The 26,921-nt window shown below is 37.4% G+C and overlaps 1 protein-coding gene and 1 non-coding gene across 7 annotated transcripts in view; one reads left to right on the top strand and one right to left on the bottom strand.

Annotated features, from left to right (window-relative positions):
* The window catches only part of FOXN2 (forkhead box N2), a 72,773-nt gene that overhangs the window by 27,065 nt on the left and 18,787 nt on the right, over positions 1-26,921 (bottom strand). For 4 of the 6 annotated variants that reach the window (XM_023223838.2, XM_031934156.1, XM_031934155.1 and 1 more), the window contains 2 exons: positions 13,602-14,152; positions 420-520 (listed from right to left, as the gene is read on the bottom strand). In XM_023223838.2, the coding sequence (XP_023079606.1) occupies positions 420-520; positions 13,602-14,138 (638 nt within the window). In that variant the 5' untranslated portion in view covers positions 14,139-14,152. Of the gene's footprint in view, positions 1-419; positions 521-13,601; positions 14,153-26,122; positions 26,308-26,921 lie in introns of all 6 variants that reach the window. The other 2 variants (XM_023223836.2, XM_023223837.2) reach the window with 2 other exon arrangements.
* Positions 19,525-19,664, top strand: LOC111550468. The gene has a single exon (XR_002734044.2). It is a non-coding gene; the product is annotated as a U4 spliceosomal RNA (small nuclear RNA).

Raw genomic sequence — 26,921 nt, 5'->3', positions numbered from 1 at the left:
ATCCTAGCACTTTGGGAGGCAGAGATGGGAGATCACTTGAGGTCAGGAGTTGGAGACCAGCCAGGTCAACATGGTGAAACCCTGTCTCTACTAAAAAGACAAAGATTAGCTGGGAGTGGTGGTGCGTGCCTTTAGTCCCAGCTAATAGGGAGGCCAAGGTGGGAGGATCACCTGAACCTGGGAGACAGAGGTTGCAGTAAGCCGAGATCTCGCTACTGCACTCTAGCCTAGGTGACAGAGTAAGACTTGGTCTCACAAAACAACAAAAACAGAAACAAAAACTAAAAACTAAATAAAACATAAATACTTCTTTATACAATAAAAAAACAGAAACAAAATACCCTAGACCTTTAAGTTTCTCCGTCTCACACAATGAAATCCTATAAATCACCACTGACAGTTATATGGAAGATCCTTACTTTTGCGAAGATGCTGAAGAAAAAGGTTGCTTCTTCAGTGCCTGGATAAGATTGGGTTTATATTCCGGATCAACACACCATAAGGACCCTTTTCCATTAACCTAGAATAAAATGCACAAGAATAACTAGGAACTTTTATACATAAACAATCAGTGTCTAAATGTTTTAAATAAACGTGCAGGGGGAAATAATCTCTAGTACCTTTTGAGTATGAAACTAAGGTTGAAGTGAGCTTGCTATGTGTGCACTGTAGTGACTAAAAGTCACCTTCCTCTGACTCACAAGATTAGTGAGGTTCAAATGTTATTAGTTTCTGGTTTTATATTACGCCTTTTCTACTTCAAAAACTCTTTCGTAAAATTTAAATTACCTTTACGACTACATTAACAATGATTTGGATAACAACAAAATTTACTTGTTTCCCATTCTCACACTCCTTTTTGCGTGTATGAAATCTCCTATGATATAAGCTATTATGATTGCTATTAAGATTTAATGTGATGATCTCCAGAGTCCTTCCATTTCCCAAAGTCTTTTTCAAGGTAATATTAGTCTATTACTGAGGCTCTTTTATCTCTGAATATTGTGTCATAATTTTTATAGCTGAATGGCAAAATGAAAGAACACTGTTACATAGGTTCAAAAACCGAGGTCCCTATCACTACTTATTGACTGGCTATGTGATATTGGGCAAATCATTTAATTTTTGAGAGTCAGACTTCTCATTTACATTTTACCTGTAAAGTAAAACAATGCAGTCCACTTCACTGAATTGTAATGAGATTCAAATAAGAGGATTTATCCGCAAGAGACACATAGCTGGAAAATAGGTGAATATTAAGGGGCCATTCTGAAAGTGACATACGTAAGGGTTTGCAGCATGTTGGTTGAATAATGGTATATTCCTACTCCTTTACTTTCCACAGAGGAGGGAATTTTGAAAAAAAACCAACGGTAAGAAAAAACCAATTAGTTTTGCAAAAAAAGGCAAAAGTTAGATGGTAAAAAAACAAGGGATAAAATAAATTTAGGAGAGAATAAAACCTTTTGCCTGTGGAAAGGTGTAGCAATTGAGTGTAAGGCAGTTTTTACCATGCTGGCAATGTCTGTAAACAGAAAAACCATGGCTGTCATACCACACTGTCATGAAGAAAGAGAAAAACCATGGCTGTCATACCACACTGTCATAAGGAAAGAAACACACCGGATTATCAGCAGAAACTTTTCTCTGGTGTTTAGCAGCAAGATATCACATTAACTATACTGAACAAGTATTTGACATTTTCTTTTTTTTTCTTTTTCAAGAAAAGACAAGTTTTACAAATATATTTTTGGATTAAATGAAACTTAACTTAGCTATATGTTCAGTTACCTGGACCAAATGATAAATGTGTTTTGATGACAGGGAAAATGTTAGCACCAGGCCAGGTGTAGTGGCTCACGTCTGTAATCTTAGCACTTTGGGAAGCCGGTGCAAATGATTGCTTGTGCTCAGGAGTTCAAGACCAGCATAAGCAACATAGCAAAACTCTGTCTCTACAAAAATAGAAAAATTTGCCTGGTGTGGTGGTGTGCGCCTACAGTCTCAGCTATTCAGAAGGCTGAGGCCAGCCTGGGTGACAGAGGGAAACAGGGTCTTAAAAAAAAAAAAAAAAAAGAATTAAAAAGTTAGCACCTATAACACCTTTTGTTAGCACCTATAACACCTTTTGCCCCAAAGCCAATTCAGTTTCATATAGAAAAGATACGCATGCGTTACTTTTCATACACAGACCAAGACAATTATTTTAATAATGCTAGCCACGCTCTACCTTGGAATTCCTGAGATTACACTCCTAGAAATTGTTTAGTTCAAGTCCACTTTTCAAATTCTATTGTGAGGGGACTGCAAATTGTTTTGATCACAGTAGAGTTGCTATTTCCTTGAAACAGCAAGTTGGAAAAACTGGTATTGAAAACGTGCAGTTTCAGGGCAGTTAAGTATCTTGAGTATGGTCTCAAGTAACAGTCTGGTTTATGTTACCATGGCAGCACTTCCTTTCACTGGGTCTGTTCATGAACTATCACGAACAAGAGATAAAACTCTGTATTTGCTAATCTACATTTTAGAGTCCACAGCAAAAAGAAACTTATTTTTAACTAATTTTCCACTTAAAACCTTTGCTCCTATATTACTGAGCTTAGATGAGAGAATACAAATAATAAAAGTTTTAGAAGTACTGTTTAAAACTAAATTTGCCTGTAACAAAATGGTCTTCTGTGTAACGGAAACAGGAAATGAGCATTCTCTCATTTTATTATTTCGCATTTTAGAACTCTAAGACTTCTGAACTTACTTAGTAGAGAACTGCTAAAGGTTTTGAAGAAATTTTGAATATACTAAAAGGTGAACTTTGAAAAGACTTCACAGAAGTTGTAAAGACTAGATTGGGAGAAGAGGCAACGTTCATTATATCTGTGTATTTTAATAGAGTTGCTCACCTTGTCTAATACCAAAAAGAAGGCAAAATGGCAAGGCCTAGACAAAATTATAAAGTGGTAATGATTTTCAGTGGCTTTTAGAACCTCTGAGTTAAAAATAATTAACTGATTAAAATTTTACCACACTAGGAAAAATTTTAATTCTATGTTTCCCAGCTAAAATCTCACAGTAATAATGTTTAAGTTGGGCTCTATAAAAATTTAGAAGAATACATACAAGACTTGGATGTTAACCTTTTTTTTTTTTTTTTTTGAGACAGAACCTTGCTCTGTCACTCAGGCTGGGGTGCAGTGGCGCAATCTCAGCTCACTGCAACCTCCGCCTCTCAGGTTCAGGCAATTCTCTTGCCTCAGCCTCCCATGTAGCTGGGATTACAGGTGTGCACCACCATGCCTGGCTAATTTTTGTATTTTTAGTAGAGATGGAGTTTCACCACGTTGGCCAGGCTGATCTCGAACTCCTGACCTCAAGTGATCCACCTACCTCAGCCTCCCAAAGTGTTGGGATTACAGGTGTGAGCCACCACGACGGGCCAATTTTTATTTTTATTTAGTTTTTAAATTTGAGACAGAGTCTTGCTCTGTCATCCAGGCTGGAATGCAGTGGCACGATCTTGGTTCACTGCAACCTCTGCCTTCAGGTTCAAGTGATTCTCGTGTCTCAGCCTCCCAGAGTGCTGGAATTACAGGTGTATGCGCCACTGTGCCCAGCCAGATGCTAACATTTAAAACATAAAGCCCCAACCAAAGCAAGCTGAACCAAAACAAAAGACAACCATATGTAACTTTAACAAATCTAAAATCCAGAGACCAATAAATACCAAACCAGGATTATTAGACTGTCTTTTCAGAAGGGTAAAAATGGTACTGATGATAGGGAGAAAAAAATCTAATCAGCAGCTGTATCAGTTGGCTGAGTATCATTACCACTTCAGAGTTTGATCTAGACCTTGCCACTCTACCTTCGATTGGGATTATCATCTCTACATAACAGCCATTCATCAGAAAAGTGTTGTCAAGCTTGCCAAATCCAATTCTAACATTTAATGCAACTAAGTATAATTTATTTGACTTCCACAGATTGGAAGAAAAATACTGTCATTCTGTCACTGACCCAAGAAACGTTTCACCAAAAAAATAAAAATAAAAATAAAATCCACATGTATTCCCAAATCTACTTGAATGTATCTCTTTCTGTCTAAAACTCAGACATTTAGGCAAAATAGTTAACTGATTTTTTTGAAGACGATTTACAAGTTCCTTCCCCCCGACCCTGACTTGTGGTGACAGCTTGCTAATTTTTATGCCAATATATTACCATTTCTATATTTATCCCTTTTTTAAAATTGTAAGATGATTTCTCTCCTTTTCTTTATCAAATTCTACCTATACTCTGGACTACATCCTTTCCCATTCTCTAGCTCTTACTTCCTTAATTTCTTCCTTTCTCTGAAAATTCAAAACACTCAGGTTAATTACATTAAAAATGTATACATTTAAAAAGTATGGAAGCGACCAATTCCCTTTTGAGTACTACCACAAATCATACCATTGGACATATGGTTTTGTAAATTTTACTAAAAATAATACCACTGTGAATATTTTCACACACATCTTCTTGTGTACAAGTATGAATGCTACTCTAGGGGAGAAATCAGAATATGATCTGCTAGATCAAAGGAGAGCCCATTTCTAATTCTAGTAACTACTGCCAGGGTGCCCTCAAGAATGGCCATATTAACATACTCCTATCAATGGTGTGAAAGTATCAATATTTACTCATGTCCCCATCTGATTTGATATTATCAAATATTTAAAATTTTTGAATTCTGATAAAAAAGCATTTTTGTTCTTTTAATTTGTATGTCCCTTACACATATTACTAGTAAGATAAACATCTTTATGTTTATTGCCTATTTGTTTCCTCCCCTGTGAACTGCCTATTCATATACTTGCCCATTTTTCTATTAGATTTTCATTTTCTTACTGAATTATGAGTTTCTTCTATGAAATGGTATACTGTTGATAGTAAACATCGTTTCTCAACTCCACATTTAATGACATGATGTTGGTAGTTTGAAATTGGCCATGATGGAAATATTACACTATGGAAATCTGCAAAAGCTAAACAGCCCATCCCTATACAGTTGTTAAAACATTTATCAGCACAGCACTTTTTTTTTTTTTTTTGAGACGGAGTCTCACTCTGTTGCCAGGCTGGAGTGCAGTGGCGCGGTCTCGGCTCACTGCAACCTCCGCCTCCTGGGTTCAAGCGATTCTCCTGCCTCAGTCTCCCAAGTAGCTGGGATTACAGGTACGCACCACCACGCCCGGCTAATTGTTGTATTTTTAATACAGATGGGATTTCACCACGTTGGCCAGGCTGGACTTGACCTCCTGACCTCGTGATCCACCCGCCTCGGCCTCCAAAAGTGCTGGTATTATAGGCGTGAGCCACTGCGCCTGACCAGCAGAACACTTATTATGTATTTTGAATCCTAATCCTTTGGCTGCTACTTTTTCAACAACTTAGCCAATCATTTTCAAGTGTTCTGCAATATTTGACACTCTTGGCTATTCACACTTAAGCTTAGCTTCCTTGGCTTCATTACACCATCTTTTTCCTAGATTCTTCCACTCAGAAGCAATGCTGATAAATTCCAAACTTAGAGCTGTAATCTCGCCACATCACCTCTACCCCTGCCTATATTTCTAAGTACCTAGTAGATGGTTACCTTTTATGTACCATCATAAGTATAAACACAATAGTTCTAAAAGTATAAAAGAATTAAGTGACACAATTCAAGAACAAAATCACTAAGGAAATTCTAAATGCATAAACAATAGCAAACAATGACACTGGTAACTATAAGGGTAAATTTAAACAGAGACTATACAAAATAATTATGAAATACATATAGTGTTTTAAAAAAAGGATAATAATACCAAAGTAATAAGAGGAAAAAGAATAAAAGGGGGATCAATTTCAAAGAAGGCAAAGAGAATGAAGGATAAGGAGATGATTTTCACTGTAGCAGTGTTTATAACAAAAAATTAGAAACCAGCCAAGTGTGGTGGCTCACACCTGTAATCCCAGCACTTTGGGAGGCTGAGGTGGCGGATCACAAGGTCAGGAGATCGAGACCATCCTGGCTAACACAGTGAAACCCTGTCTCTACTAAAAAAATACAAAAAATTAGCCGGGTGTGGTGGCGGGCACCTGTGGTCCCAGCTACTTGGGAGGCTGAGGCAGGAGAATGGCGTGAACCTGGGAGGCAGAGCTGGCAGTGAGCCGAGAGTGCGCCACTGCACTCTAACCTGGGCGACAGAGTGAGACTCTGTCTCAAAAAAAAAAAAAAAAAAAAAAATTAGAAACCTAAATGTTCATCCACATCACAATTAAAGAGAATTATGCATTAAGATGAAAAAAAAGATGCTGAGCTTTTAAAAGGTTATTAAATAATATCACTCTCCCCTTTCTCTTTCTGACACACACACACACACACACACACACGTGACTATTCTACTAAGGTCTTGACCTCAGAGAGCTCTCATATCCTCCCTAGCGGGAGAAGCAAATCTATACATAACTGGGATATGTATATTATAAAGGTAACAAACAGAATGCTATAAAAACACAAAATGAGTACACAAAAGCAGGAAATGCTTGAGAGGTGACTTCTGAGCTGGGCTTTGAGGAAGTGTTATCTCCACTGACACTGAATTACGAAAATGCAGTGTAGATAGAGGAACAAAATAAACAAGGACTATTTATAGTATACTGCAATAGCAAGTAGTCTTGTGGGGGCAGATCATGGAGTAGTGAAGAAAAAAAGCTGCAAAGACAGGCAGAGGCCAAACTGGGGAGGGTCTTGAAAACCATATTAACAAGTCTGGCTTTTATTTAGTATGTCATATTTACTAAATTTTACTAGTTACAAAAACTGAAATAAAAATGAGGCTCAGAGAGTCTATCTTTACCAAGTCACACATCTATCTGGATCTAGGAACAGAACCGAACCCAATCCTTCATGCTGACTCCTCAACTTATATAATAGTTCAATTCGATGAGAAATGAGGGGAAGACCTGAACTAAGGCCAATGTTATGGTAGAAACTAAAAAAAAAGGCCAGAATCAGAAAGTAACTTGTAGGTATTTATAGGTGCTACTAGACACTGTTTTTTCTAGAGTCTAACCCCTGGCTTTGACAGGCTTTGTAGACCAGGATCAATTAATACCACCTATCTCACTTTTTTGTTATAAAATAAGGAAGTTCATCAGGATAATACCTACAATCCTTTCAAATTTGACATTCAAATAACTTAGGCATTGCAAAGAACAGGCACCCAAGATGAGTCAGATTTCTAGCAGAGACCCAGATAGATCCTAGGAGAAGAGAGAGGACTAAAGTCCAATTTTGGACACACTGAATTTGAGATACCTCCAGATCTAATAATTAGTTGCAAATTCAGGTCTGGGCTTCAGGAGAAAGATCTAGAAGTCATTAGATTACAGATGACAGGCCGGGCACGGTGGCTCAAGCCTGTAATCCCAGCACTTTGGGAGGCCGAGACGGGCGGATCACGAGGTCAGGAGATCGAGACCATCCTGGCTAACACGGTGAAACCCTGTCTCTACTAAAAAATACAAAAAACTAGCTGGGCGAGGTGGCGGGCGCCTGTAGTCCCAGCTACTCGGGAGGCTGAGGCAGGAGAATGGCGTTAAACCCGGGAGGCGGAGCTTGCAGCGAGCTGAGATCCGGCTACTGCACTCCAGCCTGGGCGACAGAGTGAGACTCCGTCTCAAAAAAAAAAAAAAGAAAAAAAGAAAAAAAGATTACAGATGACATATTAAGCCATGGGAATTAATGAGATTATTTAAGAAAACACTAAATCAGCAAAAAAGACAAAATAGTGAACACTAAAGTTTAAATGGCAAGTGGTAGAAGAAAAAGATGGAGAGTCAGGCAAGTAAACAAAGAATTAAGCACAGTGTTACACAAATCAAAGAAAAGATGAATTCCCAGAGCTAATCATATCATATAACGCAGTTTTAGGTTAAATAAGAACAGAAAAGAAGTCAGTGGATTTAGACATAAAGAGGGCAGTGATTATAAAGTGTTCAAATCCCACATCTTCACTGAAACTATCTCCGTTTGCATGGTACTAGTAGCTGTGACATTCCTTTGGTAAATGAATTCAGATATTGTTTAAGATTGCTCTATCATTCACACTGTCACAAGTCAAATACAGGGAAACTCTATCATGCTCCTGGCTTGAAAACTCTCACTGGTTTGCTCTCAAAACTGAAGTCCAAACAATTTAGCATGATATCCACCACACTTCTATTCTGGATCGCTCTGCTTTTCCACCCTGTTTTCATACACTCCTCACCTACAGAGAATATGCCTACTGCCCCAAACTCCCAGCAGAATATACCATTGCCCTCTGGCATATGTTACCCTTCTAAAACCTGTTCTTTTTTTCACAAAGCACGCTTCAAAGGCAAACTTTTCCATAAAAATTTCCCAAATCTTTTAGGTTAGGGGTCCCCAACCCCCAGGCCGCAGACTGGTACAGGTCTGTGGCGTCTTAGGAAACAGGTCGCAGGGCAGGAGGAGAGTGGAAGTTGAGAAGCATTACCACCTGAGCTCTGCCTCCTGTCAGATTCCGTGCATTAGATTCTCACAGGAGCTGGAACCCTACTGTGAACTGCACATGTGAGGAGATCTAGGTTGTGCGCTCTTTATGAGAATCTAATGCCTGATGATCTGAGGTGGAACAGTTTCATCCCAAAACCGTATCCTATGCCCCCACCTCAGGCTGCAGAAAAACTGTCTTCCACAAAACCAGTCCATACTGCCAAAAAGTTTGGGGACCACTGTACTAGGTAATAATTAATCAACTCCTCTCTGACTTCGTTCATGTTACTATTATTATATTTTTTTCTATTTTGTATTATGATTAACTGTTTGCCTCCTTACTTTTTAAAACTGAAACTCCATGCCAGGAACCATCTCACCACTGCACTTCAGCCTGGGCAATAGAAGGTGACTCTGTCTTACAAAACAAAACAAAAAACACTGGATTCACCTTTGGCCGAGTACAGTGGCTCACACCTGTAATCCCAGCACTCTGGGAGGCTGAGACAGGGAATCACTTGAGCCCAGGAGTTCGAGACCAGCCAGGGCAACATGGCAAAACCCTGTCTCTACTAAAATTAGAAAAAATTACCTGGGCGTGGTGGTACATGTCTGTAGTCCCAGCTACTCAGGAAATGGAGGTAAGAGGATTGCTTGAATCCCCGGAGGTTGCAGTGGGCCAAGACTGTGCCACTGCACTCCAGCCTTGATGACAAAGTGAGACTCTGTCTCAAAATTAAAAAATAAAATAAATTGTGACAGGGTCCATCCTGTGAGGTGAGATGTAACATATGAAAGCTTACCTTTGGCAGAGTACAGAAATGGCAGTAGTAAAAAAATGTAAGAAAAAAAAACCACGCAAATTTTAATTCAAATTATTTAAGACCAATGTGAGCTAGCATGACAGCTGAGAATCCCTGACATTCCCAGAAGAAGGGTCTGCCTCCACTAGGTAAGGTCTTTTTCCACTGGACTCCATCTGGTGCTCCAGAGGAAGACTGCAGGCAGGCCAGGAAGCCTAAGAGAGAAACCCTTATGGATGAAGACAGATATACAGAATCTGCCAAAGTTTAGGCAAAGATCATCCATGTTCTAGACCTTGAACAAGCACAAGGTGAAGATTAGGTGGTGTTGTAGGATAGACACAAATCTGCCTATATCCCAGATTCCTCTCTAATACAAAGCAAAAGCTGTCTGCCACTGAGGAAGAGGCAAAATCCTTCGCCCATTTTAGTCCCAGGCAAAGGATGGCTGTTGCTAAAAGAAAAGTATAAAACCTAGCTATCCCCATATTTAATAAGGCAATGTGCCATGTGCCACTAGAAGAAAGGCAGAAAATCTGCTCATGCTCAAATATGCTGATGATACAGAGAACTGCTGCCATTGGGAAAAGGAGTGGTCACTCACTTTTGCCCAAGACCTCCCACTAATAATAGGCTGAGTTTCTCTACCATAATGGGAATGAGCAGGAAACTGGCTTGAACTCTAAAACAGCACTGTCTAAAAGGACTGTTTATGATGACAGAAATATCCTATAGCTGTTCAATATGCCAACCACTAGCCACATGTGGACAAATGGCTACTGAAGAATGCAACTCTAGACTTTATCTTTGCCTAAACCTTGGCAGTTTCTGTACATCTGTCTTCATCCATAAGGGTTTCTCTCCTACACCTCTGGGCCTGCCTGCAGTCCTCTGGAGCACCAGATGGAGGCCACTGGAAAAAGACCTAGCTAGTGGATGCAGACTCTTCTTCTGGGAATGTCAGGGATTCTAAGCTGTCATGATGGCTCACATTTGGTCTTTAATAATTTGATTTAAAATTTGGGTGTTTTTTTTTTTTATTACATTCTTTTACGACTGCCATTTCTGTGCTCTGCCAAAGGTAAGAGTTCATATATTACATCTCACCTCACAGGATGGAGCCTGTCACATTTTATTATTTTTATTTTTAATTATTTATTTTTTTGAGACAGCGTTTCACTCTTGTTGCCCAGGCTGGAGTGCAATGACACAATCTAGGCTCACCACAACCTCCGCCTCCCAGGTTCAAGCGATTCTCCTGCCTCAGCCTCCCCAGTAGGTTGGATTACAGGCATGTGCCACCACGCCTGGCTAATTTTTTGAATGTTTAGTAGAGATGGGGTTTCTCCACGTTGGTCAGGCTGGTCTTGAATTCTCAGCCTCAGGTGAGAATTCTCAGCTGAATTCTCAGCCTCAGGTGATCCACCCATCTCAGCCTCCCAAAGTGCTGGGATTACAGGTGTGAGCCACCACGCCCAGATTATTTTTTTATTTTGAGACAGAGTCTCACTTTGTCATCAAGGCTGGAGTGCAGTGGCACAATCTCGGCCCACTGCAATCTCCAGGGGTTCCAGCAATCCTCCTACCTCCATTTCCTGAGTAGCTGGGACTACAGGCGTGTACCACCACGCCCAGGTAATTTTTTCTAATCTTAGTAGAGACAGGGTTTTGCCATGTTGCCCGGGCTGGTCTCGAACTCCTGGGCTCAAGTGATCCACCTGTCGCAGCCTCCCAAAGTGCTGGGATTACAGGTGTGAGCCACTGCACTTGGCCAAAGTTGAATCCAGTGTTTTTTGTTTTGTCTTGTGAGACAGAGTCTCCCTTTATTGCCCAGGCTGAAGTGCAGTGGTGAGATGGTCCTGGCATGAAACAGTTTACGTTTTGCTACTGAAGAATGCAGCTCTAGACTCTATACTGAGTAGATGGAGAGACTATCTGCTCCTGGGGAAGGCAGAGAAAGACTCACACCTGAAGCACAGGCATCCTGAGCCTGTTTAAGACTAATGCTGGAGAAGAACCAAGGATCCCACTCTGCCCCCTCCAAAAGCCTTGCTCCAAGTAACAAGCAATAGCAATCTAGTGCTGTAGGAAGGGCAACAGGGAGAACTATCTTACCTCTCTCCCCACTCAAATGTGGCACAAGCTGGAAGATGAAGTTGTAGCAGTAATGCCGAGACAAAAAAATCATCTATTACTCCAGACCTCGCTTTTAAACACAAAGTATTGGCAGTCCATCTCTGTAAGAGTGTGAAGATTGTGGTGTACTGACGGTGATTACTGCAACCACAAACACTCAAAACTCTTCTCAATTACTAACTAGACTGACCAATACCTGTTCACACTAACAGCCTGACAGAAGTAGAGGCATGCCTATTTCTGGGTAGAAATATTATGTACTTCCGTCCCTGCCATTCTTTTACAATGTCTGATATTCAATCCAAAATTATAAAACACACACAAAAACAAGAGATTAAAACAGTCAACAAAACCAGACCCAGAGACAGACCAGATATTGAAACTGACAGACATTATATAATAACTATAATTAATATGTTTATGGATCTAGTGGGGAATTTTATCAGAGACAGAAACTTTTTTAAAAGGAAAATGAAAACATTAGAAATTAAAAATGTGAAGAAGTCCTTCACTGGGGCTTATCAACAGAATAAACACAATGAACAAAAAGGGTGGACCTACAGAAAAATCGATAAAGACTATCCAAACTAAGAGAGAAAGAGTTGGGGAAGGGCAAAGCAATCAAGAGGTAAGACAACTAGCAAATGGTCTAATATATTTTTACTTGGAGTCCTAAAAGTAAGAGTGAGGCAAAAGAAATATTTGAAGAGATAATGAGCAAAAATTTCCTAAATTTAATGAAAGGCAATAAACCATATATTTAAGAACCACTGAGAAACCAAAGCAAGATAAAAATAAAGAACACCACAACTAGGCCCGTTATAATCAAACTGCTGAAAAGCAGTGATAAAAAGATAAAGAAAAAATATTGAAGACAGCAATTAAAAAAAGAAACATTACATACAGAGGAACAAAAATAGGAATGACAGCAGACTTCTCACCAGAAACTATGGGAGCCAGAAGACAACAAATCATCTTTAAAATACACAGAATAAAAAAATGTTAACCTAGAATTCTAAACTCGCACACCACAAAAAAAGTTTAAAACAACCATTGCCAGCAAAACTGAATAATGAGAAATTTTAAATAACCTTCTCCAGGCAAAAGGAATTAATCCAGTAGGGCATCAGGCGCCGAGCAACCTTTTCTGTAAAGAGCCAGTTAAGTGAAATGGTGTAATATTATTTGAAGGTGGACCAATGATAAATTAAAGATGTATACTGAAAACCATATAGCAACCACTAAAATAAATAAATAAATAATAAGCCAAGAGTAGAGATAAAATTGAAGCATAACACACACACACACACACACACACACACACACACAAACACCTTGGCCGGACACAGTGGCTCAAACTTGTAATCCCAACACTTTGGGAGCTCAAGGTGGGTGGTGCTTGAGGTCAGGAGTTCCAAAACCAGTCTGGGCAATATGCAAAACCCCATCTCTACTAAAAACACAAAAATTAGCTGCTCATGGTGGCACACACCTGTAGTCCCAGCTATTCTGGATGCTGAGGCATAAGAATCGCTGGAACCCAGGAGGTGGAGGTTGTAGTGAGCAGAGATTGTGCCACTGCACTTCAGGCTGGGCAACAGATGGAGACTGTCTCAAAAAAACAAAAAACAAAAAACAAAAAACAGAAAAACACCAAAAAAGCAAAACCCAAAATGAAGAATACCTCAACCCAAAAAAGGCAGGAAAAGTGGAAAAGAAAATCAAATAAATAACAAGGTGATAGATTTAAACCCAACCATATCAATTTCATTAATTTAAATGATCTATACTTTGATTATAAGGCAGGGATTATCATATTGAATAAAGAATCAAATACTGATAGTTACAGGAACACTACAGAAACCAGAAACAAAGAGCTAAAATAATAAAAAGACTAATCTAGGTACCTATAGTAGACAAAACATAATTCTGCTAAATTTATATCAATATTTAAGAAATTTTAAAACATCTCAAGCAAAAATAAATGATGAACTAATATAATTCAGTTCAGCTGAAGCGATTCGACTTGATTACTTTTTGTCTCCCCGGTTTGCAGATATTTTAAGGGCTCCATGTTAATTAGTTCCCCCACCTCTCAAATGTAATTCATAAACACTGACCTTGCCATGGCTTCTTTCCACTTTCTGAAAACATTTATTCAGGGACAGATTATGTCGAACAGAATTCTTCCAGCCTGTTGGTGCAGTAGCAAAATATGGAAAATGGTCCAGAATCCAGCTATAAATTTCTTTGACAGGCAAACATTTATTTGGAGAGTGCTCAATAGCCATATAAATGAGAAGACTAAAGGAGTATGGGGGCTTTGAAGTTGCTGATTTTTTTTCTGCGTTCTGGTAGCAAGCTGGTCCAAAGGATGGCACATCATCTCCCTCTATGTCATACAATGGACTAACAATTGGAAGACCCTCACTTCCGAGGCTGAAGTTTGTTAGAAGATTAGTACTTTCATGAAGCCAGTTCAAGTTTGTGAGCTCATCATCTGCTGACTCACTGTCCACTAGAGTGGCCTTTGGCCTGGCAGCATCAACAGCTTCAGGCAAGCTTCCCATTTTGTAAATCTGGCTTAATCCTGCAATCTTTTCAGCTCCTGGGGTTTCAGCTCTCTTATCTGGAGTCATTCCAATTACTGGACCCATTTACTCTTATAGTTCTGCAACAAAGGAAACAATTATCAATGTAATACTTTAGATTCTTAAACTCTGAGAAAAAGAAAATACATATGTAAATATCCCCAAATCAGAGAAATTTTGCTATCAATTATCCCACATAATATTTAAGCATCACATTTGTATAATGAAGATACTACTGGTTATAATACAAGGAAAATAACTTATATTAGTTGAAATGGCTATAAATAAAGTACAGCTTTATAGGACCAGGTGTATGGGTGATAGTAACACAATTAAACAATGCATTTTAAATACTTAGTACTTAAGTACCTAGCCCACACTAATCGCCTAATAGGAAGTGGCTATTAATACTTAAAACAGTATAAATACTTAAAGAGGCTATTTCTTTGAATTATAAGACTTCATATGTATCTTAAAAATCTATGATTTTACAAAGAGTTGAATCCTGAAAATAATACATTTGAAATTTCAAGCAATATTTTAAAATAAACCCTTTCCTCAAATCTCAAATATTTACTATAAAAAGGAACTATGTATACTATTTTTACAGCATATCATACTAAAAAGAGATAACATTTTTATTTCATTATTTATTTTTAATTGACAAATAATACTTATATATATATATGGGGTACAATGTGATATTATGATACATGTATATATTGTGAAATGATTAGATCAGGCTAATTAATATATCCATCACCTCACATACTTATTTCTCTTTGTAGTGAGAACATTTTAAATGTTCTTTTAGGAATTTTGAAATACACATTATTATTAACTATAGTCACCATGCTATGCAATAGGTCACTAGAACTTACTCCTCTTGTGTAACCATAACTTTGTAATCTTTGACTAACATTTCCCCCTTCCCTACACCCTCCTCCTACCCCCACCACCCATATCTGGTTACCAACCATTCTATTCTATATTTCTGAAAGTCTAACAAGATAACATTTCTTATTCACTAAATTTATTATTAGCTAAATTAAATTCACTATAAGTTTATCATTTCTTTTTAAAATTCCAGTACTTTTAAACTCTGCATTCTATATCATCTCAAGTACTGACATTTCAAGGCTGACATTCTCTTAGTAAGGTCTGAACTGTCCCTGTACTTTCAAGGAGAGCGAAAAATAGCTGTTACTATTCTTTTTTCATTTCTATTTTCTCAAATGATTTTTGTTTTGCATTTTAAACACCGTTCTATTCAAAAACTTTATCATGAGAGAATAACAGACCAGAGAAGAAAGCAATAAGCTAATGTGCTATTTAATTAATTTTCAATGGCTCACAAAGATAACTCATTTCTAAATTCAGTGAAAAACCAACTATTACCTATTCAACCCACTTATGCTTGTGTAACTGAAATAATTGGGGGGAGGGGGTACCTCCAGAGTTTTATTTTGCTTAGAACATAGATGGCAGGTTACTTCAAGAATTCTGAAAAACGGCTAATTTTATTTTATTTCTATTTTTTATGTCAGTTATGTAAAAGAGAAAACTGGTTAATTTTAGATGTAGAACAGTTTATCTGAATTCTGGGAGCTACCACCAGAAGTAGTTAGCCTCAGAGCACTCCATTAGCAACAGCCTTAGATAATACTTTAGCGCCCAGGCATTTTGCTGAATAATTTACATATGATATCTCAATTAACTGTCAATTAAACCCTATAAGGTAGGCACTACTATTAATTCAAGTTTATTGATGAGGAAAATTAATCAGAGAGGTTAAGCATAAGTGGAACCGTCAGAATTTAAATCCAGGCAGAATGACTCCAGAAACAAAATTCTAACCACAATATGTGCTGGCAACAGTATGTACACAACACCTATGAGCACCAACGACTCAAATCCTATTCATTTTAAATCTTAATAGCATTCTTTCCATATCCAGTTCTTATCTCTCTCCTGTGCACCCATAACTTGAAACATCACCACACTGTAAAAAGGAAAACATCAAACGATAACAGATTTGGCTTCTGTTTCAATCTCTTATGAAAACCACATACATAAGCATTCATATATATGAGCACACAATGTATTCAGAACTGATATCCTGTACTATATAAGTGATCAAATTATTCATTTTATCACCAAAGTCTCTCTACTCATAGAGACTTAAAAACATGATGAATGAGAATTGGTTGAATAGTGTCTTGTTTCCTTAAAAAACAAACAAACAAAAAAACCCACTCTTTAGTGTACCCAGTGTTCAATTAAAGAAGGGAGTGATTAATTTCTAATGTTTCACTTTTGCCTTGTCACTTAAATCTCCATTTATCTGTCATTACATCTAAAAATTAGGAAGTACCAAACAGCAGTGGCTAACATTTGCTGAGATTTTACTACATTACAGATTCTATGTCATAGGCTTTAAAATGCATCATCTCTACTTACCCTGAACTACTCCTTAGTTCAATATACGTCCTTCCTTTCCAACTGTGAATTCCATGAGGAGTAAGTCTTTTTTTTTTTTTTTTTTAAGAGACAGGGTCTCACTCCGTCACCCAGGTTGTAGTATAGTAGCGGTATCATGGCTCACTGTAACCTCCACCTCCTAGGTTCAAGCGATCCTCCTGTGCCAGCCTCCCAAGTAGCTGGGACTACAGGCGCACACCACCATGCCCAGCTAATTTTTAAATTTTTTATAGAAACAAAGTCTTGCTATGGTTGCCCAGGCTGGTCTCAAACAACTGGCCTCAAGCAATCCTCCCGCCTCAGCTTCCCAAAGTGTTGGGATTACAGGCATGACCCACCATGCCCAGCTGGGATAAGAGTCTTTTGCTTTTGTATTCCTAATGAATCTTATCAAAATGTTGCGTATGAGTAGACACTCAAATCATAATTATTTCAGAGAGAAATGAACTCATAATACAAATTGCATGTCTATTTTATAAAATGCTGCACTAACTGCCTTTTAGAGTTAATTTATTTTGGAAATGAATGCTTAATGGTAGGAAACATCCTAAGTGGTAACAATAAAAAAAACTGAAATTCATTGTTAAGAATAAGGAAATGGAAATGAAGTAAGCCATTTCCCTAAGGTACTAAAGCTAATAAAAAGCAGAGCCAAAATTATAAACAAGGCTAAGTTCAATATTCAAATTTCTGGCCATTAGAGTCACTCTCAACCGCTCAAGTAACTTGCATTTTTAGCAATACTACTTAAAACAGAAATAGTGCGTTTTATTAATGTAACATACTCAAAAAATCAGTTTCTTGATAACTATTGACTAAATTTTCTCATAAGTAATTTAAATGGTTGCAAGTATGTTATTCCTCTGAATTACAAGTTTATAATAAAATTTCATTACTTTAAGATGTAAAGAAATAGTATGGCAACAAATAAGCCAAAGACTTACAGAGTGTTAATCCAAGCAAAGTTTAAAAAACCAAGTACTGACATTATTAAAAACCAAGTACTGACATCATCTTAGTAAGGTTTGAACTGTCATTGTGTTTGCAAGAAGTAAAAAAAGCTGTTTCTAAACTATCCTTATATAGCACTTTAGAGAACTATCCATTTAGATGAGATCAGACATGTTCAGGGTGCTACGACCGTAGACAGAGCACTACCCACTTAGAATACTAAGTCTACCACAATGGATAAATAGGCAAATGATCTTTTCTCACATATTAAATACAAATAGCAAACAAATACATAAATTAAAAAATTATATAAAAAACTTATTTTAAAAAATATAAACAATTTTGGGCAAGGACCTAGGGCCATTTTGGAAAGCTAACTGGAAATGTGTATCAAGAATTATTAAAAATTTCATTCTTTGAACCAACAATTCCAAATGTGTCACTTTTGTGAAATAATCTTATGTAGGGAAAAAGATACTCCCTTCGTAGCCCACGACGTGTGGAGGGACACACAGATATTCATCCAAAAATTATTAAAGATAATGGAAAACTATAAACAACTTACATTTTCTGTAACAGAGAAATGGTAAGGTAAAGCCCATCTATTCAATCTAATATTTGGTAGCCATTAAAAATGACTGACTTGAAGAATGTGAATAAATTAAAAACTGGTGAAAAAGTAAAAAATACATACAAAAAAGAAAACAGTGGTTTATATTACTAACAGTAATCTTTGTTGTTCTGTTTTCCAGTTTTTCTTTAATGTGCTTATGATAGTTTAAAATTAAAACAATAAGCTCAAGGGAGAAAAGGCTGTGCTACATTATTTTTAGTTGTAGTATTTCCATTTCACACACAAAAATCAAATCTTAAAAAGGTCATGGACTTATCAGAGAGCTCAAGTCAAAAACAGAAGCCACCTCTTGTATTCTTAGTACAGCCTGTTCTGTTACAAACCTTACATAATATGAATTAGCCCATTGGTAAATAAAGGAACGATTTTAGTACAATGTAAGTCGTATTGGTTTGTACATGATTCTTCTCAGCCTGTGTTTTTGTACTACCAAATAACAGCTGAACCCAAAATAGGCTAACACAGTGGAAAGCAGCAAGCTGCTGAAAAGACAGTATGGTACACAATTCTCATTCAACCCATGTTCTTCCTCTTGGCACAGTTTGGCCACATGCTCTTTCTTGCAAGTGTTTAATGAGCTCTTCTTTCCAAATCTTTATGCATTTTACCCTGGCCTCCTAACCCTGTAGCTTCAACCCTTCCTCGCACAGTGTTCATCTTCTTTTAAAAATCTTAAACTGACCATATTACTTATTTGTGACAAATTTCATATATGTTTTAACATACTCTAGTATTCTCATTAAGATTTTTTTGTTAGTATTCTGGATACAAAGCTGCATATTTTTCACTTTTGAGTGAGTTGGCCCATCAGCTGAGCACAATTTTAGTGTTTTCAGGAATATATAAATATGCATTATTACTACAAAAAGATCTGTATATTTCACAATAAAATCAAGAAAACTTTCAATTTTATTTATTTTAAAAATTATAGTCTTATGCGAAACTGCATCTTAAAATGAAATGAAACCGTTCACTAGCAGAGCATTAATAATATGCATGGTCAATTTGCTTCATAAAGCCAAATGCATAAATAGAAGGAAACCTGGGCTTGTAACGTAACATTTTATTACTCCTTTAAGAACAGTATTCCAACGAACCATATAAAATTGTGGTACATAACAAATATTACTTTTAAAAAAGCCAAAATAATATGATGTGGGATTTAAAATATATATTCTAATTTTTAGGAGTGTAACTAGCTTAATCCAAGTAATTAATACAACCACTAATAAACAAATTTCTAAAGCCAAGACACTGCTATCCAAAAAAGTAGATAAATGGACTATACACTTTAGCAAAGTACAAATTTGTGTTAAGGTTCCCATCTTCTACATTCTAAAAAAGAGAAAGAATTATTCACAAGGATTTTTAAAAGTGGAGAGTTAAAGCTTTGTGCAGTAGCAGTATCGCAGCCAACGAGGTTTATCTGAGTACAATTATTGCTAACTGGAAACTTTCCCCAATACCCCACTGCAATTACTTGCAATATAGTCAGCACCGGCAATTTTTGATAGTCTCTATGGAGACATAAACAAATAAAATACGAAAAATAAATAAAAATAAAAGTGGAGAGTTCAAACCAACCCAGTAGAATCACTCTGGAACCCATCTAGAGCTTGATTGTGTGCCTGCCATGGCGGTATCTTGAGAAGAAGGCTTGGGATTTAAATGTACTATGGCGGTATCTTGAGAAGGCAACTTGGGATTTAAATGTACCATTTTTTTCCCCACAGTTGTGCAGCTCATGCATCTCCGAAGGTGTCTAACAGAGATCTGCACATCTGCATATTATGTTCAATGTTATAGTGATACCCTACTCGAGGATTAGAAAAATAAAATTACATATTGGAATTCTCTGATTATTTTTCCCAAAAGGTCATAGAAGAGCATTTTTGCTTAGGTCGGTATTAACATCAGTAAGAGAGAAATGCTTCAGAGACTACATAAGAAAAGGGAAACAGCCGGGCGCGGTGGCTCAAGCCTGTAATCCCAGCACTTTGGGAGGCTGAGACGGGCGGATCACGAGCTCAGGAGATCGAGACCATCCTGGCTAACACGGTGAAACCCCGTCTCTACTAAAAAATACAAAAAACTAGCCGGGCGAGGTGGCGGGCGTCTGTAGTCCCAGCTACTCGGGAGGCTGAGGCAGGAGAATGGCGTAAACCCGGGAGGCGGAGCTTGCAGTGAGCTGAGATCCGGCCACTGCACTCCAGCCCGGGCGACAGAGCGAGACTCCGTCTCAAAAAAAGAAAAAGAAAAAAAAAAAAAAGAAAAGGGAAACAAAGCCACAGAATTTTCAGCATTATCTAAAACACAATATGCTGCATTACAGAGAATTAGATGTGTCACAGTGATAGCCTTTTTTGCCCAAAATAACTAAGAAACCTACTAAACACAAAACGTTGGTTTAACCAAACAGAATTTTGACTTATTTTTCTACACTTTTAACTGATTATATTAAAGACTGAGTTAACAAAAGGTTTTTTCTTTATGTTTTTCCAGATGTTAGAATCCTTAAACATTATCTAGCCTTCCACATTTAAACATCATATAAAATAAAATTACATGGAAGACATTCCGAGATTTGTTTTTTCTCTCTTCAAATTCATTAACATTATTGCAGCAGTAATTCATTTTTAGAGAGACCAGTATTCCATTTTATAAATATTCAATAATTTCTTATACTCTTAAGGAACATTTAATTGTTTATGTTTGGGACTATTACAAGTACTATTGTTATAGAATTCTTTGTTCATATCACCTGGAATACAAGTGCCAAAAATTCCTCGAGTATACATCTAAAAGTTGAACATATGTCAAGAAGCAGAATTATTTGGTCACAGAATAGTCTTCAACTTTAATTGATGACCAACTGCTTACCAAAAAAATGCTGAATCGGTTACCACTAATCAGAAATGTATATACCAAATGCTTCATGTACTTGCCAAAATCGGTTTTTGCCAAGCTGATGACTACTGTGTTAGTCCATTCTTAAGCTGCTAGAGGGACATATCGGAGACTGAGTAATTTCTAATGGAAAGAGGTTTAATTGGCTCACAGTTCTGCATTGCTGGAGAGGCCTCAGGAAACTTACCATCATGGCGGAAGGGGAAACAAAAACATCCTTCTTCAAATGGTGGCAGGAAGGAGAAGTGCTGAGCAAACTGGGGAAAAGCCCCTTGTAAAACCACCAGATCTCGTGAGAACTCACTATCACAAGAACAGCTTGAAGGGACCACCCCCATGATCTAATCACCTACCACAAGGTCCTTCCTCAACATGTGGGGATTACAATTCGGATTACAATTAAAGATGAGATCTGGGTGGGGACTCAAAGCCAGACCATATCAACTATGAAACTCTATCTCCTTGTAGTTTTAATTTGCATTTCCCAGATTAGTAACAGGGTGGAACACCTTTTCATTCATTTATATCTGTATATGGATATATAGAATATGAATATATAGATATATATGAACATACAGCTATGAATATATATCTATCTATATACCATTTGGGTTTCCTCTTCCATAAAGCATCTATTGAAGCCTTGTGCCTATTTTTCTATGGGTTTTCTTAATGATTTGTAATGTTTGGATACTAATACTTATATGTGATGCAAATATCTTTCCCCAGTAGATGACTTGTCTTTTCAATCTCTTTATTAGTTGCCTTTTAATAAGAAACTTCTGTACTTTCATATGGTGGAATTTATTAACCGTTTTCTTTATGGTCTGCAGTTTGTTTTAGTTTTTGCCTCCTCAACTCACCAAAAATGTATACATGTATTTTTTATCCAATTTCATCTTTCACATATAAACATAAAATTGTTCCAGCACCCTTTATTAAAAACTTCAGGCCGAGCGTGGTGGCTCATGCCTGTAATCCCAGCACTTTGGGAGGCCAAGGCGGGTGGATCATGAGGTCAGGAGATGGACACCATCCTGGCTAGCACGGTGAAATATCCTCTCTCTACTAAAAATACAAAAAATTAGCCAGGGGTGGTGGCGGGCACCTGTGGTCCCAGCTGCTTGGGAGGCTGAGGAAGGAGAATGGCGTGAACCCGGGAGGCGGAGCTTGCAGTGAGCCGAGATCGAGCCGCTGCACTCCAGCCCCCGCAACAGAGCAAGATTCTGAGATTCCGTCTCAAAAAAAAAAAAAAAATTCATTCTTCTTGTTAGAAGAACAAATCCACCACTAGTCCTTAGCGTCCCTGCACACTTTCATCTGTTAAGAATGCAAGGCCTTTTATCTGGGCCATTTCTCAGTTTTTGTCTGCTGCAAGCAAACCTGAGGTATGATTTAACATCTACTAAAGAACAGGCCAACTTCCAACATCTCTTTTCTCATCGATGAGATACTGAGAAAAAATTTTTTTTAATTTCCATGTGATTAAAAAAGTGTTTTTTTTGGTTACCTATTTCTAACCTAACTGAGTTGGTATTACAATAGTGTATAAGGTATCAATTCTCTAAAATTTGTTGAAACTTGTTTCATGGCCCTGTACATGATTAATGTTCATAATGATTCACTTGATGTTTCTAAGGTGTGTGGATGAAATATATGTCCATTGGATGAAACTTGTTAATCGTACTGTTTAAATTTTCTATATTCCTACTAATCTTTTTTTGGGATCTGCTTTCTACATCAAATACTTAGGCAGATATATTACGATCTCCTGCTATACTGGTAAAATTTTTCAATTTTTTCCTTGTACATCTGTTAACTTTTTGCTTCATTTTGTGGCTATGGTTATTAATTGCATGTAACTTTAAAACATATATATTCCTACCTAATTAGCCATTTCCCATTATGTATCAATTCTTTTTGTCTTTAAGTCTATTTGAAATGATGCACTAGCTTTCTTCCCATTAATATTAGCCAGGCAGCAACCTAAGTGTCTATCAACGACAGGAATGGATGTGGTACGTATACACAATGGAGTACTATTCAGCCATGAAAAAGAATGAGATCAGGCCAGGGGTGGTGGCTCACGCCTGTAATCCCAGCACTTTGGGAGGCAGAGGTGGGCGGGTCATTTGAGGTCAGCAGTTCAAAATCAGCCTGGCCAACATGGTGAAACCCCATATGCACCCAAAAAAAAAAAAAAAAAAAAACCCACAAAAATTAGTGGGGCATGGTGGTGTGTGCCTGTGGTCACAGCTACTTGGGAAGATGATGCAGGAGAATCGCTCGAACCTGGGAAGTGAGGTTACAGTGAGTTGAGATCACACCACTGCACACCAGCCTAGGCAACAAAGGGAGACGACTCAGTCTCATAAAAAAAAGAGAGAGATCCAATCATTTGCAACAACATGGATGGAACTGGAGATCATTATGTTAAGTGAAATAAGCCAGGCACAGAAAGACAAACATCACATGTTCTCACTTATTTGTAGGATCTAAAAATCAAATGAATTGAAATCATGAACATAAGAGTAGAAGGATAGCTACCAGAGGCTGGGAAAGGTAGTGGGGGATTAGTGGGAGGGAGGTGGGGGTGGTTAATGAGTACAAAAAAAAAAAAAAGAATAAGACCTACTATTTGATAGCACAATAGGGTGACTATAATCAATAATAATAACTTGTTTGTATATTTTTAAATAACTTAAAGAATAGAATTAGATTATCTGTAACTCAAAGGATAAATGCTTGAAAGGATGGATACCCCATTTCCCAGGAGGTGCTTATTTCACATTGCATACCTGTATCAAAACATCTCACGTACCCCATAAATATATACACCTACTATATACTACTAATATATACACTAAAATTTAAAAAAATAAAAAAAAATTGCCAGGTGTATGTATTTCCATCATTTTACTTTCAACATTTTTGTTTTCTTGTAGTCTCTATCCTATATCCCATATAAATGAATATTGTTTTTAAAGGCATGCATGTATTTGGATTTACTTCTACCATCCTTTTTGGTATCCCACTCTTTCCATGTTAATTTTTCTCTTTCTTTTCTTGCCTTCTTTGGGATGATTGTTTTTTCTCATTCCATTTCTTTTAACCCTCTATTACTGTGGAAGTTATATACATATTTCTATCACTGAAATGTTACCTTATCATTTTTGATATATACTTCTAAAATTCGTTATCTCTAGTCTGCTCCTAAACAATAAATAACAATAAATATATATACATATACATATATATACATATACATATATATACACATATATATACATATACACATATATATACACATATACATATATATTTTTTTTTTTTTCTTTTTTTGAAACAGAGTCTTGCTCTGTCACCCAGGCTGGAGTGCAGTAGCACAATCTCAGCTCACAGCAACCTCCGCCTCCTGAGTTCAAGCCATTCTCCTGCCTCAGCATCCTGAGTAGCTGAGACTACAGGCGTGAACCACCACATCCGGATTTTTTTAGAAAGTATTTTTGGTAGAGACTGGATTTCACCATGTTGGCCAGGCTGATCTCGAACTCCTGACCTCAAGTGATCTGCCCACCTTGGCCTCCCAAAGTGCTGGGATCACAGGTGTAAGCCACTGTGCCCAGCAACAATAAAAAGATCTTTACATGCTAGCTCCAATCACCTTCTCCTTGTTTATAATATAATATAGCTTTTTCTTTTTCGAGTCGAGACGGAGTCTCACTCTGTTGCCCAGGCTGGAGTGCAGTGGCACGATGTTCACTCACTGCAAGCTCTGCCCCCCCGGGTCCATGCCATTCTCCTGCCTCAGCCTCCTGAGGAGCTGGGACCGCAGGCACCTGCCACCATGCCCAGCTAATTCTTTTGTATTTTTAGTAGAGATGGGGTTTCACCATGTTTGCCAGGATGGTCTTGATCTCCTGACCTCGTGATCCACCTGCCTCAGCCTCCCAAAGTGCTGGGATTATAGGCATGAGCCACCGTGCCCAGCCAATATAGCTTTTTCTTAACTTCGTAAGATGCTATTATTATTTATGCAGTCCATTTTTATTCACCCATATAATTGTCACTCTCTGATAGTTTCTTCTTAAATCTCAGATTTTCCACCTATGATCATTCACTTCTGCTTAAAAAATAGTCAGTGAACTTTCACATTTTGCTTGTATGAACATGTCTTTATTTTGTCCATGATCTTGAAAGATGTTTTTGCTATAGAATTCTACACTGTTATTTTGTCTCACATATCATTTCATAGTCCATTACTATTTCCATTACTGTTATCGAAACCTGATATTCCTTTGGAGGTAATGTCTTTTCTCTTAAAAATGTTCCCTTTATAAACCTCTTTTGTATTTTCCAATTTCTTGTCTATATTGTGCTCTAAGTTTCTTAAGATTTACCTTTCATTATGCTACCTTTTCAACAGTATATTTGCTTTTATACCTATTCACTGAATTTTAATTTCAATTACTATTTTCATTTCCAGAATTTCTGGTTCTGTTTCAACATGTTTGCTCTTTTCATTTTTAAGTCTCTTACTGAACATATTAAATGTATTTATTTTCTATTTTCCATTTGATAATTCCAAAATGTGAACTATTTGCAGATCTGACTCAAATGATTCTCTTACATTATGCCTTTTTCCTTGGATGGTCTGTAGTTTTTATTATAAGCCACTTATTTTCATTAGAACTTTACCAATGGGAATTCTTTGATAATGATGATTACACGTTAGGTTTTATCAGGCCCTTGGGAGTAGTAACAGCCCAGGATCATTTTAAATTCTTAAGGTTTAGTGTGAATTCATGCTGCAACTAGTGTGAGAGCTGGTTTGTGGTAGCACATTTTCAGTGACATTTTTTCAATTTACAGCAATATTCGAGAAAAAAAATTTACCTGTAGAAACCCTGGGGGCATAAAGGGAAAGAATTTCTGTATCACTCTTATAAAGGTGCAGTACAATGGGGCTCCAAATTAATGAGGAAGACTATTTCCTGCTAAATGCTCCACCTTGACTGGGTCTAGGCTTTGCTTCCTGATCCCTGAGCCCCACAAAGCCAAGAACAGAGAAGCTCACCTGATTTGGCAAATATCCTCAAGGCAATAGCCAGGTTCAGAACTCAGCCTGCCCTAAGTACTCTCCCCTTTGCGCCAGAGCACTGATGCATTTAAGATTTTATTTTATCCAGCATTTTCGGTTGTTTTCAGCAGAAAGCTGAAGGTACTTGGTACCTTGATCCAGGTACGTGGTTCACCATGCTGCTGGAAACAGATATTTACATTAATTTCTGATGACAGTGTCACTAAAGTACATTATCCTTTATTTTAGCACATAGTTTCTTATGTTTTCCTTTCTGCCTCAGCACACTTGAGAAGTCTGACATACTTCTAACAAGAGTTGCTCATTATGACAATGAATCCCAATCGGAAGTAGGTAAAGTACATATCCCTGGAGGTAAAAGATTAGTGGATACATTCTACAGGCCCCAAGTGTTGCAAATTTTCATTTTGTGCTTTCATTTCAATAATAAAAAATATATTTTGCCATTTTCAAAGAGAAAAGTGAGAGACATTTTTAAAGAAAACTGCTCTAAGAACTAAAGTTGGAGATTCTCAAAATGAGATTTTTTTTTCTTTAAAAGAGATCCATATTATTTGAGAGAGGCACTGCTCCATACTGAAAGGTCTCACATTGCTATATTTAAGTTACCAAAAAAACCTTACTTCCATATCTTAGTCCTCAATGGTACTGTATGTAGTCAATGCATCTGATTATACAGGTCTGTGATCCCTTATCTAAAAACCTTAGGGCCAAATATATTTCAAAATTCAGAATATTTTGGATTTCAGAAAGGTAATACGATATCTATATATAT

Source organism: Piliocolobus tephrosceles, chromosome 15 (assembly GCF_002776525.5).
Source record: "Piliocolobus tephrosceles isolate RC106 chromosome 15, ASM277652v3, whole genome shotgun sequence".
NCBI lineage: Eukaryota > Metazoa > Chordata > Mammalia > Primates > Cercopithecidae > Piliocolobus > Piliocolobus tephrosceles.
The sequence above is the reverse complement of the archived record's forward strand: the minus strand, read 5'-3'. Positions and strand labels throughout refer to the sequence as shown.